The following is a 15,888-nucleotide window of genomic DNA, read 5'->3' as shown; positions in this document are numbered from 1 at the left end:
GAATGGTCCCCTAAACTTTTCTCATAAAAATAGTATTAATATGTTTATCCTGACTGACAGCAGATGCTGATTTTTAACTTACTTCATTGCGTCCTCCAGCTTTCTGTGACCCAGATATTGTATCACGAATATCTCCATCATTGTGACTGAATAAGAAGACACACACACACACACACACACACACACACACACACACACACACACACACACACACACACACACACACACACACACACACACACACACTCCTATACATATAAATTATGTCTGTTTTAATATCTTAGTGATTTCAATTTTTTAAAATGTACTGTTCCATTCATTAATGGATGTATGTATTTATTTGTTCATTCCCTGTGAAGAACCTTTACATGTGATTTTGGCATAAAGAAATAAAACTGCCTTGACTTTAACCTGAATTTTAACTGTTAAAATTTATTTAAACTTTACCAAATAGTCAAGGCACAAAAATTGCCCAGATTAAATTTGTAAAAAAGAGAATGCTCTGCTATTTATGAAACATTTAGCTCTCATTTATAGGATCTACTCAAGTTAACACGTTGCCTCTGAAGTCTGCAGCCTCTCCTGTGAGACAGAAAGAAAGCAGCTTTACTTCTTGCTTTCTTTGACCAGTTGTTCCACTTCCTTCATGAAGCGCAGGCAGAGCTCATCCTGCCACGGCAGAGCAACACACTGAACCGCCACAGGTAGACCCTCGCCACCGGTCACTGCCTGAACACAAAAACACACTCCTGTCACTTAATGCTCAGCAGCTGGACTGCAGTCTTCTGCCTCGAGCTGACTAACAAATTGTGGAACATTTAATAAAGTTTATGTATAACTGAGAGTCAATAAATTACAGAACCACAAGAAAAAAATGTCACAACCGTCTGATCTGGTTTTGCTCTTGGTTCCATGTAAGATAGATGGGCCTACCCACCACCGCACCTGAAATCTTCTTGTGTGTAGTCAGTGTAGTCGAAAGTTGCATTCATTTGTTTAGAAATTTTGGAACTGCATGAAAAACTAGTCTCACAGTAAATGTGTTCAATCTGTCTTCCCTCACTGGTATGTGTTACCTCTTTGAGGGACTTGTCAAAACTGTCCTGATAACAGCCCTTATAGTGCTTGAGTTCCTCCTCATCCTCCGCAGTCACTGTGGAAACAGTGACTACACCCGCAGGAAATTTTAAGAGATTGTAGAGCATCGTGCAACTGACAGCAGCTGAAACAACAGAAAATACAAGTAGATTAGTGATGATGAAATATTTTAAGACAGATTCACTTTTCTTTAGCCCTTCAAAATTCTGTTGCTCTTTAATTAACATGTGATTTATTTAGTGTAACAGTGCCTTTATATTACTATTTGTCCAAATGTTCTAATCTACAGGTGACTTTCCTAATTGACTAACGTCTGGAGATAGTGTTTTTCTTCACTCTCTGCCTTTTTTAATCATGTGTGTTAGCACTAGAGAAAGGCAGCAATCCTAATTTTTCATGAGATAATTTTTATGTGATCCCAAAACCCAGGATATGCTGCCACCTAGGAGCATTTCATACATCCACAAACTTATCCTGAGATTACAATAATGAAAAAAAAGAGATAGATGGACAATAATGCTTTTTTTATACTCAGTATACCATACTTGCAACTTTGTCAGCATGCAATAAACTGCAGGCTGGCCCTATCATGGGGGACAACAGCACATCAATATTGCAGCTCCTCCAATGTGCTATTGTCTCTTGAATGTAGTCCTAAAGAAAACACAGGAAATTTTACTTGATCCTTTATACAACTGCGATTCCAAAACATTTGGGAGACTGTGTAAAATGTAAACAAAAACAAAATGCAGTGATTTACAAATTTTGAAATATTTAAACTGAGAAATTTTAATATCTATCCATTAATTTTCTTCCACTTATTCAGGGCCGGGTCACAGGGGTAGCAGCCTAAGAAGCAAAGCCCAGACCTCTCTCTCCCCAGCCACCTCCTCTAGTTTATCCGAGGGAACAACGAGGCCTTTCAAGGCTAGCCAAGAGAAATAACCTCTCCTGCATGTCCTGGTTCTACTCTGAGGTCTCCTCCTATGTTGATATGTGGAACCAGCACTCCAAAACAGGAACTCTAGATAAATAGTCTAGTCTCTGATCCTATGAGTGTTACTCAGCAGGCGCTGCAAAGCTTGGATGGAACCGATGGCTGAGGGGAACTGCCCAGTTCTAACTGCCTCTTTCCTCTGGATGTCTACTCTGCTTGATAAAACCTGGTGGCCCTGAATAGCTTTGCAGTATTTTACCAGCCACACCCATTGTGGAAGTTCCGCTGTACATCTGTGCTCTTGGAATATGACTGGGTTTGGTTTAGAGATCTATGAACTTTTAAAGGCTGAAGTAACCTGTACGAGCTATTTAAACAGATATGAAAAAGGAAATGTTCACAATTTAGACTTTTTGAATGCAGGATATTTTATTAAAGCAATTTAGCAGCAAAAGCAAAAGCAAAAGCCACATCATATAATATTAATAATAATGATCAAATATTAAATAAGTCCTTCTTGAGGACAGAGGTTGGAGACAATGGGAATGGGATAATGGGATAACCTTTTATAATTCAGACATACAAAACAAACAAACAAATATATATGCATACACATATAGACAGATAGCCGAATATATACATGCACACACACACACACACACACACACACACACATACACACACACACATACACACACATACACACACACACATATATGACATGAAATCACTTGATCATCATGTCCAAAATGGAGTAGGAAGAAGTATGTACATATGTACATAATCCCTAGCTCGTGCTCAGCAATCTATTGATTTACCATAATCATCATTTCTTCCCCCCAGCACATGTATACACTTGCTCTTTTCAAATTTAGTAATAACTAGTTTTTTATCAAACCATGTTTTTAACTGAATCATTTCTTGTGTGACAGTTTCCAAGATCTGCTCTGAATGCACCCTAATGCAGTAAGTAGTTGTATCATCTGCAAATAAAATAAAATGCAGTATATCAGATGCTTTACATATATCTTTGATGTACAGGATAAACAATTTTGATCCCAATACAGACCTCTGGTATCTATCTCCATTTTTGTACAATTGTATCACTTTTGTGATGGTAATGTACCAGTTTGTAGAGAGAATTTGCACATGTATGCTTAAAGCTTTAGAGATACCATCAATAGTTTATTTAACAATTTTTGTATCACTGCCATTAAAGTCTGTAGAAGTTTGATTTTGTGGTTTCCCAACAATGCCCATGATTTCCTTTTCTTCTACAGCTGATACAAACACTGAAGTTTGTCTGCTCTCGCTGCAAAACGACTATCAGCCAAGTCTGGTCCAACACTTACAAAGAATCTATTAAATTCATGAACTACTTCACCAACATCACTAATATTTGTATCCTTATTAATGAATTACAAAGGGTAATTTAAATGCCTAGACCTATTTTATAATGGTATTTAATGTTTTCCAAATCCCTGTTAATGTTTTTCTTCATGTCTAATAAATATGCACAATTTTTTGTTTTTACATAACCTCAAAATGCTATTTAATTTACATTTGTTATATTTATTTTCAGCCTCTCTGCTTCTATACACTTAAATTTCTCTACATATGGTATTTTTCTTTTTACACCCATTTTATAATCCTTTTGTGATCCATGGACAAACTGCATATTTTTCTTTGTTGCTGTATTGCTTTATTAGTCAATGCCTGTCATATAATAATTTAATTCTTCCTAAGAATGTCTCATAAGCTTTATCAATATCCCTTTCCTTATACACTACTTCCAAATTTACCCTCAAGTAGGTCACTTTTTTCATGCATTCATGGATTCCTCTGTTCTCACCTGTTGTATTCTAATTTATTTTCCTGTTTGTCGTTACTATGATTGTTGTCAAATACTGGAAAAACCGGTCAATAATCACTGATGTCACTAAGTAGAAGGCAATTTTGTTTTCTGATTCATTAGTTAAGATACAGTCTATTAATGTTTTTCTGGACTTATCACATCTGTGTTGAAATCCCCACAAATAAAAAGAACTTTTGGTTTGATTTTGTATCCACCCACTCCTTAAATGTTGGTTTTACCTTAAAACCTTAAATGGTTTTCTATATATGTTGTCGACCAACATAGTCATTTTTTCTACCACCTTGTAAATTTTCTGTTCACAAAAGGTATCTCATATCCATACCTACCATATCTTATGATTCTCTGTCTTTACTTTTCACCCACTTTTAACTAGAGCAGCGGTTACTTCATTACATCACTTCATTGCATTCTCTACTTTTCTATATTGCACTTCAACATGATTTATCAAAATTTCCATCACATATGAATATTAAATCACAATATGAATATACTTCCTAACACGTTTATTCAGTTTATGCTATTTTTCTTCACTAGGATTTATTAACAGCTCAATGACATATGACTATTAATTTCAACGCGATTTTCATCAACTTAGTCACATGGGAATGCCTTTCTTACTTTTTATTTATAACTCTGTCAATCACAATATACGCAATATAAGTGTTTGTTTGTTTGTTTGTTTTTTTAAATCACACATGTTAAAATCTGACATTCTCTTGTTTACTTAGTCAGTTTGACCGAGACAAGCTCTGGGCTGTGTGCCATGTTTGCATACCCCCTTGGTAGCAAAGACACACACACACACACACACGCACACACACACACACACACACACACACACACACACACGCACACGCACACGCACACACACGCACACACACACACACACACACACACACACACACACACACACACACACACACGCCCTTGTTCCCAAATATTTACTCTTCTTTGACCTTCAAGCTGCAGAATAATCACTCTTACCTCTGGGTGGTGGGTCTGGTATTCTTGGCCATTGCCTCAATTTCCACATGAACTCCTCTGCTCTTCTGCCTTTTTGTCCATCAGATGAGGGATTTTCTCCAGTGATGTGCAGACACTTCGCAGGGTGACCCATTCCTCCGGAGTCACTATCTCTTGGGTCCTCAGATGGAGGCAACATGCGGGCCATCGTGTTATTCTGCTCCAGCACCAGTTTCTGTGGGTCTATACACCAATTTCTTGGCTGGAGCCTCCCTCGATTTGGCTTCTGTGGACTGCTTCAGCCATCTTCTCCTTCAAAAAATTCCATTCTCACCCTGGATTGGTTCCCTGAAGGCCCTCTTCTATACTAATTTTCCCATTTGCATCCCCCATTCTCTTGTCCCCTCTTCCTCTGTGTACATTCACTCAGTGTTGTTGACCTTGAACCTTTCTCTCTCTGACTTTTCGCCAACTTTTATCTCTGAGGTATCTATGAGGTAGAGGTTACTTCATTAAAATCACTTTATTACATTTTCTTCTTTTCTATATGGATATTAAATCACACATGAAAATATTTCCCTTTATGTTTAACTCAGTTTATGCTATTTTACTTGACCAGGATTTAACATTAGCTCAGTCACATATGAATATTAATTTCAACATGACTTTCATCAACTAAATCAAACAGGGATACTTTTCTCACTGTATCTTCCACATGTTACAATTTGACATTATCTGAATGTTTGCTTCGTCATTCTGACCAAACATTATGACCTCAGACAACAGGGCTGTGTGCCATGTTTGCATTCCCCAAATAATCTCAGCACAGAAGCACATACACACACACCAAAGGGTCAGGAGGTGGGGTATTACAACCACTTCATTACTCAACTACATTTCTCATTCAGCATATTAAGTTTCACTTGCACCTGACTGCTACAATGCCTCCTGCACCTTTTTGAAATGTTTTAATTTTTTCATGAAAAACATTACCTTATTTTGATTTTGATGACAGCAAAAACAGACCTAAAAAAGGTGTAAGGGGGTCAACAAAAGCCAAAAAAGTAAGTGAAAAAAGAAAAATAAAGAGCTGGATGAAACTGATGCAGCTAATTAGGTCAGTATCATGACTCTGATGGAAAAATAAAGTATTTCAGAGAGGCAGAGTTTCTCAGAAGTAAAGAAAACTGCATCTACATATTACAGAACAATTTCAAAATAATATTTGTCAGTGTAAAATTGACAAACAAAAACTGTCTCATTATCTATGGTACATTATCATCAAATGGTTCAGAGACTCTGGTGAAATCTCTGTGTGCAAGGGACAAGGCCAAAAGTTTGTGTTTGATGTTTGTGAACTTTGGGCCCTTGGGCAGCAGTGCATTAAAAACAGGGATGATTTTGTCATGGAAATCATTGCTTTGGCTCAGCAACATTTCCAGATATCAGTCTGTGAACACAGTTCGCCATGCTATCCACAAATGAAGCTTATGTGTTGTCTCAATAAGATCACTCATTTGCCTGCTGTCCTGGATTTTTGGCTGCTAATCTTTGTTATATCACTTTTTCTTTCCACACTGCCAAACTCAGTGTCGACATCGTTCTAGTTCACTCATCTTCTAGCCTGTCCACTCAGAGCTCCATGCAAGCCTCCAGCTTCATCTTCACCACTACCATACTCTACTTCTAATTCCTATCACCTCTGAGATTCCGCTATGATGGGTCAATGACCAAACCAGCAGCTGAACTCTGTATCTCAGTAAATCATGTTCAATTCTTCCAAATGAGCTGTCGTTATTGAAATACAGCTTAAAGCTCTAAAGCTCATGCAAACGGGAATTCATATATGAACATAATCCATAAACACCACCACCACCTTCTTTGGGCCAAACCTCTTTAGAATAGACTGACACAAAGTAAAAGACTGTTTTGTGGCCAGACAAATCAAAATTTGAAATTAGTTTTGGAAAACATGGATGCGGCATCCTTTGGACCAAAGAGAAAATGAACCATCTGGCTTGTTATTAGTGCTCAGTTCAAAAGCCTGCATGTTTCAGCGCCATGGCATTGGCAGCTTGCATATCTGGAGGTTTAGTTTTAGAGGAACATAAAACTTCCATTAGAATGATATTTTCTTGCTGAAGATATTTGAGCAAGACAATGCTAAACTGTATATTGCAGCTATTACAACAGCATGGCTTTGTAGTAGAAGAATCTTTTTTTCTGAACATGGTATACATTATTTTTTTCAGTTTGAATATTAGATTTATTTTCTATGTGCTATTGTGGATAAATATAGGTCGGTAAGATTTGCCAATCATTGCATTCTGTTTTAATTTACATTATGCACAGTGTCCCACCTCTTTTGAAATTGTACTGTGATACTCAACCATGCATCATTAGTTGAAAGTTAAAGTTACCTCAACAGCAGCATGTTGCTTCCACAGATCGGAAACAGATCTAAAAAAATAAAGCAGTATGTTGTGACTTTGCCCATCACATGTATTATATGAAAAAAGAATCAAGTACAGATGATGAATTTCAACAATCCTTTCTCACCGAACTCCACAAACAGCACTCATGTTGGAAGAAAGACGAGGTGACTGTAAAAAAAAAGTGAACGTTATTGACTGGCCTGCACAAAGCCATGGCTTTAATCCCATTGAAAATCTGTGAGTTTAAACATCCTGGCACTTTACAACATAGGCTTTATCAGATAAAAGTTCCAAGATTATGTTCAGTCCTGTGCTTGAATTTACACATGTTTGTCACCAAATGAGAAAACTCACCACAGGTTTTAGTAGGAAGGAAAGGATTTTCTTAAACCACTTAGGGAGCGAGTGCGTAAAAACCTGCCGCTTCAGAGAAGGGTCTAGAAGTCCCCCTTTCCTAAAATGAAAGAAATCATTTACACACACAAAATAACTGTGTTGACACTTAATGACATTTAATGATTTTAGTATTCTATTTTAGTTTATCATGCTAGCACCTGTAACTTAGCACTGAAAAAAAATCATACATTTATTAGATGTTTTAAGTTCATGAGAAGTGATTAGATGAATTATTAAAAGGTACAACTCACAGTTTTTGTAGAAGGGTGGTAGTACCGTCTGCATATACACCCTTTATTAATAGCTCAGGAACAATTTGGCTGATTTTCAGTGGAGAGTAAGGAACCAACTAAAGGCATAAAAGAGAACATTAAAGATGTATGGCTCATATCAAATACTAGGCAGTGATTATTAGTATGTGTCTGTCTGTGTGTGTGTGTGTACATGTTTAGACATCTTTGTGAGGACAGAAAATTGGCATGCGACTATACTTGTGGGGACCATCGGTCACTTATGGGGACAAAATCCCCGTCCCCACGAGTTTGTGGGTGTTTTTGAGGCTCAAAATGCGTTTTTTTTATGTCAATTAGATGTCCTTGCTAAGATATGAAAATGAGTGTGTGTGTGTGTGTGAGTGTGTGTGTGTGTGTGTGTGTGTGTGTGTGTGTGTGTGTGTGTGTGTGTGTGTGTTACTGACGGGTCAAGTTGACCCCAACAGTATCTATGTAACATAAACATGCAGAGAGATTGCAAATATGTGAAATGAACCATTTTCATTTCATTTTTTCATTACACTCTTTAAGCCAAGCAGAAGAAGTTTTATATATAAAAGTACTTTTAACAATTTTTCAGATTTTTTAGATGGCTTAACTTTTAAAAGGGTCAGTTTGTCCTGTAACATAACAGGGGGTTCATAACAATTCAGGACAACAACGATTACATGTGTGTGGTGACATCTTACTGTGTGTCCCGCTTGCTCTAACAGAGCTTTGACCTCTCTGACGCTTCGGGCCATGCTTGGAGACGGTTGCAAGTAGCCATCATTTTCCAAATAACCAATCCTTAGAGGTCTGGAGCTTCTGTATATCTGTAGATGAGGACAGAATTATTAGCCCGCCAAAGAAAATTTCAGCTTTTTAAGTATTTCCCAAGTGCTGTTAAGAAGAGCAAGGGATTGTTAACACGGTTTTTTCCAAGCATCTTAATTTTATTTTGGATGGTTACATTATTTTACTTTGGTCTTTGTTTAAACTCACAGATTTTCAATGGGATTAAAGCCATAGCTTTGTGCAGGAGGGTCAGTAATGTTTACTTTGGTCTTCTGGAGGTAGTTCTTCACCAGGAGCATTGAATGTTTTGGGTCATTGTAGTGTTGGAAGACAAAGTGAAGACCCAGACCCAGTTTTGGGTCTGGGTGACTGTTTGAGGTTTTCTTTCAAAATCTTCACATATCCTTCTTTCTTCATAATTCCTTCCACTTTGAGGAGATTTCCAGTTCCAGGCACACTGAAGCATCCCGAAAGCATGATACTCCCACCCTGGGGTTCTTTGAGTTGTTCTCTTCTTTCTCCAAACATAGATAGCCTCACTGTGGCCAAAAAGCTATAGTCTGACCTTATCTGACCAAAGAACATGTGTCCAGTAAGCATAATCTTTTTCCCAGTTGTCTTTAGCATACTTCAGTCTGGCTTGAAGGTGTCTCTCTGCAGAAGTGGAGTTTTTTGTTGGTCTGCAACTATGCGGTCCATGCACCTACATTCAGGTCCATAAATATTGGGACATCGACACAATTCTAACATTTTTGGCTCTATACACTACCACAATGGATTTCAAATGAAACAAACAAGATGTGCTTTAACTGCAGACTGTCAGCTTTTATTTGAGAGTATTTACATCCAAATCAGGTGAATGGTGTAGGAATTACAGCAGTTTGTATATGTGCCTCCCACTTGTTGAGGGACCAAAAGTAATGGGACAATTGGCTTCTCAGCTGTTCCATGGCCAGGTGTGTGTTATTCCCTCATTATCCCAATTACAATGAACAAATAAAAGATCCAAACTGTTGCTGTCAACTGTCAAGATGAGATCCAAAGAGCTGTCACTATCAGTGAAGCAAGCCATCATTAGGCTGAAAAAACAAAACAAATGTTCCACGGGCAGCATGTATGGCTGCCAGTGGAACTGGTTCTCTGACAAAACCAGCCCGATGAATTCTGAAGGTTTTTGGGCAATATTATCTGCTCGTATTCAGCCAAATGCTTCAGAACTCATTGGACGGCGCTTCACAGTGCAGATGGACAATGACCCAAAGCAAACTGCAAAAGCAACCAAAGAGTTTTTGAAGGGAAAGAAGTGGACTGTTTTGCAATGGCCAAGTCAATCACCTGACCTGAATCTGATTGAGCATGTATTTCACTTGCTGAAGACAAAACTGAAGGGAAAATGCCCCAAGAACAAGCAGGAACTGAAGACGGTTCCAGTAGAGGCCTGCCAGAGCATCACCAGGGATGAAAACCAAGCGTCTGGTGATGTCTATGTGTTCCAGACTTCAGGCTGTAATTGACTGCAAAGGATTTGCAACCAAGTATTAAAAAGTGAAAGTTTGATTTATGGTTCTTATTCTGTCCCATTACTTTTGGTCCCTCAACAAGTGGGAGGCACATATGCAAACTGCTGTAATTCCTACACCGTTCACCTGATTTGGATGTAAATATCCTCAAATAAAAGCTGACACTCTGCAGTTAAAGCACATCTTGTTTGTTTCATTTGAAATCCATTGTGGCGGTGTATAGAGCCAAAAATGTTAGAATTGTGTCGATGTTCCAATATTTATGGACCTAACTGTATGCAGGGTTATAGCGAATGTTTTCTTTGAGATTACAATTCCAGGCTTGGTTAAGACATTCACTAGTGTCTTGGCTAAGGTCTTTAGACATATCTCTCGGTAGTTTTCTTCCCAGAGTCAATGAAATCTTTCAGTTCTTTCAGTACAGACTTGTTCTGTACTCTGTGGCTCTCTTTGAATTTCTTGATACTTCTGACTCCACATTGTGACACTTGGAAATGCTGTGATAACTTTGTATAACCATCTCATCCTTTGCAGGGATTAACAATTCCTTTTCTCAAGTCTAAAACTTTATTTATTTATTTATTTGCTTTTTCACATGATGCTTTCTCAACAGCTCAAACCCTTCCTGAGGTTTTTGTACTGTGTGTAAATTGGAAAATAGCCCTCAGTTTTAACTTGACTTGAAGAGCTTTGAACATTACAAATGCAATGACTTTTAAAAAGGTCAGCTTTTCTGGGGTTATTATATTATTGGCCCTGGTTAATTTTGTTGTATTTCTGCTACAGTTCAAAGATTGTGTGTAAACAGAAATAGTGTATGTGTTCAAAAGAAAACCGGTATATTTAGAAATGGTGAAAATGTTGAAAATCCTTTGCTCTCATAAAAAAAAGCACTTGGAAATGTTATAGGAAGACTATTAACTTTGTCCTTAAGAACTTCGTCTTTTAGCATAGAGAGATGTGTTAAGAAAATTAACTTGATTAATTTCTAGTTTCTAACATCTATGAATGACCTGAAAATATATAGAAAAGATGATCATCAACAGAGGACATGAATCCCACAGTACAGGACACACCTCCATGTTAAAAGGTAATGGTGGAACAGTGGGGTCCAAAGAAAACATGTGGTCACAAAGAAGCGCCTGCATGCACAGAGCCAGGCTGTCCACATCTCTTGCCATGGGTCCAGGAGATGACGCCACTAGTTTAGTAACAAGCATAAAGCAAATGTTTTAAACGAAATGTTCCAGAAAATTTGTGTAATATTATTAGACACTTATGTAACTCTGCATTTACTTTATGTGCTAGTTCCTTACCTGACTTTTGTCCTCGACAAATTGAACGAAAACCCTGTAAACTGTTCATTATTCAAAGGTGTTAACAAATAAAGAAACCTTAATTCATCAATTTACAATAATTTTCTATGACTAAAAAGGATCTACCTCAGTCGGTGAGCAGTTGGCTTGAAACCACAGATTCCACAGAATGAAGACGGAATACGGATACTGCCACCTAGATCAGTGCCTATACCAAGCAGGGAGCCCCCTCCCCCAATGAGAGCCCCCTCCCCACCAGATGAACCACCAGGAGTCTTCTGGGGGTTATGAGGGTTCACAGTCTGCCCGTAGATAGGATTACTGCAGTCATAGCTAAAGGTGGACACAGACAAACACAGACAGGTTATGAGTCTTTACATAAAATACACACATGGAAGATGCAAATGGTACATGTATTGGTTCTTATATAGTGTGTTTCTACTCTATCGGGGGACTTAAAGCACTCTCCTCATTCACCCATGAGTACACAGAGTTTTTAACTGTGTTATCATTTGTTTTAAATTTGAATTATTGATTAAAAAATGTACCTCATAAGGGCTTGGGCCAAGTTGGTTTTCACAAAGGGAATAGCTCCTTGTTTCTTCAGGACTTCAACAAGCACACTGTCCTTTTCAGCAGGCTGGTCCAGGTTAATGACCACACCACAAGAACAGTCATGATCCTTGTGGTGTAAATTAAAGAACATAAGAGTGCATCAAAGACTACACAAATGCCATACATTAATAATTTGAAAACCTGTAAGTGAAATTCAGAGATCATAAATAACATTATTATTAAGACCTTAATTTACACAGTATTCTCACTGAGATTGAGATCTCTTTCTAAAGAGAGACGTGCTTACAAAAAACGCCAAGAAATTGAGAAAGATAAAACAAGATAAAACAACACAGGTTGTTTTATCTTGTTTATCAATGCTCCTGGTGAAGAACTACCTCCATATCTTAGATCACAAATTAACAAAGACATGTGCCTAAAACCTTTTTAAATTATCAAATGAAATCAAAGATCATTGTAACATCATTGTTTTTGTGTAGTTCATTTAATTCATTGGCAGCAAACCATTTAAAACCAGCTTTTCCAAGTTCAGTGGAAATAAGAAGTAGAGTCAGTGTTTATGTGTTGCTCATGATTTATAAAATTAACTGTTTTAATTCTAATACTTAGTCAGTGAGCAAGCAGTTTCACATTTAGACCCATTCCTCCATGTCAGATTTAGCTTTTTGCAACCAACTTGGCAATGGTGGAAATGTTCATCTTGAGGTTGGACTTCAGAAACCAATGGTCGGTGTCCTAGCTGCATTCATCCATTATTATACTGCCTATAGCGTAACTGCCATTTGTTTGCACTAAAAATACATTAATTTATTAAATTATTCTTAATACCTTAAATGCAATATTTTCTTTGATGCTAACTGGAACTCCGTACAAGAGACCATCCTTGTTGGAGCCAACAGTTGTCAGCTGGTCCAAACTCTCCAGCAAAATTTCAGTGCAGCAGTTCAGCTTTTTGTTTACAGCCAGAGTCTGTTGGAAAGGAAACAAGCACAGAGAGATTCAGATGAACTTATTTACTTTAAAGGGATATTGATCTTTGTAAGCGCCCTGTAAAATATTAAACTCTCACTGGAAAATAAAATAGATTACTTAGTGTTTATGCTAGCTAAAATAAACTGGTGTATATGTTGTCTTTCCATCAACCTTTTGAAATATCTGTGTTATCTTAGGCAGTGAACTCTTGTGTCATGCTGGATATTGAACCTTTTCCATGTAAGAGTAAAGAACATCCTCAGGGCTCAGTGAGCCTTCCTTCAGCTGCTTTGTCAGCTCAGACAGGGAGAGCGTCAGGATGAAAGCAGAGTCAGTCGTGGGATGCTAGAAGACACAGACCCACACAGAATCATTATGTTATAAAAATATATAAAGCTGTAAGAAAGAAAGAAAACCATATCAGTATATAGATTCAGGACTCTTGCTTCCTGTACTTCTGCACAATCACCAGATTTCAATCGAACAGAGCAACTTTAGGGTGAGGTAGAACAGGAGATGTGCAGCTGACAAACCGCGTGTGTGAAGTTATGTGTCAACTTGGGCCAACAAAACAAATCTAGAAGAGCAGCATAATATTAATGTGTTTTTAACTTTTTGTAAGCATGTTGACTACAAAAAGTGTCAGTAATTTGGAAATTAATAACTGAACCTCCGCCAGGCTTAAACTAAAAGCACATAATTAGTTTTGATTTCTATCTAAAGAAAAAGTTAAACAGTTCAGTGTTTAAAGCTCTGAACTCTCACCGACTTTCTGTACCGGAGCACCGCCTGCTCTGCCCGCTGCAAGCTCTCATCTCTCCTGTTTCTGGCTCTCTTGATCTTTTCCTCCGCCCGTCGGAGGCTGTTGATCTTTTTCACCCGCACAACCAGGTATCCCACAATGCAGGCAACACCAGTGAGCAGAGCCGCTGTCCAGTTGTCCATCTTCACTCTCTTAATAAACAGTTCAGTGTTCTGCGTGGCTTTCGTCTTTGTCCTGCGGCTGCAAAATGCAAAAATCCAAGTGGACCTTACGCACAGCTGTTTAAACACGACAGGCTATCTTGTTTTAGCTGTGGGTGTGTTGTGCATGTACCGTGCCTTAATTTAGGGGTGGACAGTTAATTTACCCGCTGGCCCGACGCACCTCGGGGCCAATTGAAGCGCCGCTGCGCACTGTACCATACACGCACTGGCAGCCCATTCTAGCCCATTCGTTCATTTTCATTGCCGACACTGTAATACCCAATCAAATCTCTTAATGACACCGGGGCCTCTCCTACCTTCGCTGTGACTTGTTGAAGAGTTTAGTGTTGAAAACTTTCAGCTGAAAGGCTAAGACAGAAAAAGAAAATGAAAGTAAAAATGAATTCAGCACAATGTGTGACATTAAAAGACATATTAGCTGTAGCACCAGCCAATGCCTCACAGGCGTATATATACACGTGTGTGTGTGTGTGTGTGTGTGTTCCTGTCTAGCTATCTTTGTGAGGACCGAAATCTGCATTCTACTATACTTGTGAGAACCAGCAGTCACTTGTGAGGACACACAACCCGGTCCTCACATTTTTGAAGGCATTTAAAGGCATTTTTGAGGCTCAAAATGGGGTTTTAGTGTCAGGGTTACAATTAGGTTATGGTTAGGTTTAGGGTAAGGGTTAGGGTTAGGCATTCATTTTTAATGGTTAGGGTAAGGGGCTAGGGAAAGCATTATGTCAATGAGGGTCCTCACTAAGATAGCTGAACGGGGTTGTGTGTGTGTGTGTTTGTTTACATGTGTACATAACTCAAGCACTTCATACTGAACATTGCCAAAAAATGGAGGCAAATCCCAGACTGCCTTATGTGATGGGTGTTAAACAGTCTTGCATTCTAAACTCATTGCAGTACTTCAATACATGTGAAAATTTCTCTGTTGATATTATGCATGATATCTTGGAGGGAGTCACACAATATGAAATGAAACTGATTATGTTACATGCAATAGATCAGTATACAACATCAAAGGAAGTGGATATGAGAATTAAGAGCTTTAACTATGGCTAAATGGAACAAAACAACAAACCACCTACAGTGAAGTTGGGAGAGGACTCAAATGACTTGGGGTTAAATGCCATCCAGTCCTGGTGTTTACATCGGCATCTACCACTCATCTTTGGAGACTTAGTTTGTCCAAAGGATCAGCACTGGTATTTGCCACTGCTGTTGTTTCAAATAGTGAATATTGTATTTTCAGCAGTGTTATCAAAAGGTATCACTATTCTCTTGAAACACCTGATCGCCAAACACCACAGGTTATTCAAAAGTTTGTTTCCACACAAGAAGCTGCTACCAAAGCATCATTTCATGATGCATTATTGTACATGTATACTTAAAACAGGACCACTTTTGCATAGCTGGTGCATACGCAGTGAAGCAAAACACAGCTTCTTTAAAAAAAACAATTGAAAAGTTTCAAAAATGTAACTGAAACGTTGGCAACAAAACATCAAAGTCCTATTGCTTTCAGTTGGCAGACATTTGACCCCAAGAGACTGACCACTGGATCAGGTAACATACTTTCTTGAAATGCATTGGACTGGGGCTGTGAGATTGCAGAGACTCTTCAGCTACCAATCAACACCAAGGTGTTAAATGTTAGATGGGCAAAACACCATGGAAATATTCATCGTGCAGATGTAGTTGTTTGTATAAAACTCCATTGTGAAATGCCAGTTTTTCACAAGTTCTACCATGTTGTTGTGAAGGAT

General features: G+C 38.2%; 1 protein-coding gene across 1 annotated transcript; it reads right to left on the bottom strand.

The window, feature by feature from the left end:
* Window positions 1-606: 606 nt before the first annotated feature.
* Window positions 607-14,342, bottom strand: LOC134621298 (vitamin D3 hydroxylase-associated protein-like). The gene is made up of 16 exons (XM_063467722.1): window positions 14,269-14,342; window positions 13,904-14,141; window positions 13,370-13,483; window positions 12,995-13,135; window positions 12,139-12,272; window positions 11,717-11,923; window positions 11,591-11,631; window positions 11,351-11,475; window positions 8,667-8,792; window positions 7,957-8,054; window positions 7,664-7,763; window positions 7,434-7,477; window positions 7,295-7,334; window positions 1,644-1,752; window positions 1,077-1,222; window positions 607-729 (listed from the first exon to the last, which is right to left on the bottom strand). The coding sequence occupies exons 1-16, from the start codon at window positions 14,340-14,342 to the stop codon at window positions 607-609; spliced, it is 1,860 nt and encodes a 619-aa protein (XP_063323792.1).
* Between the last annotated feature and the right edge of the window lie 1,546 nt (window positions 14,343-15,888).

Source organism: Pelmatolapia mariae, linkage group LG23, assembly GCF_036321145.2.
Source record: "Pelmatolapia mariae isolate MD_Pm_ZW linkage group LG23, Pm_UMD_F_2, whole genome shotgun sequence".
Taxonomy (NCBI): domain Eukaryota; kingdom Metazoa; phylum Chordata; class Actinopteri; order Cichliformes; family Cichlidae; genus Pelmatolapia; species Pelmatolapia mariae.
The sequence above is the reverse complement of the archived record's forward strand: the minus strand, read 5'-3'. Positions and strand labels throughout refer to the sequence as shown.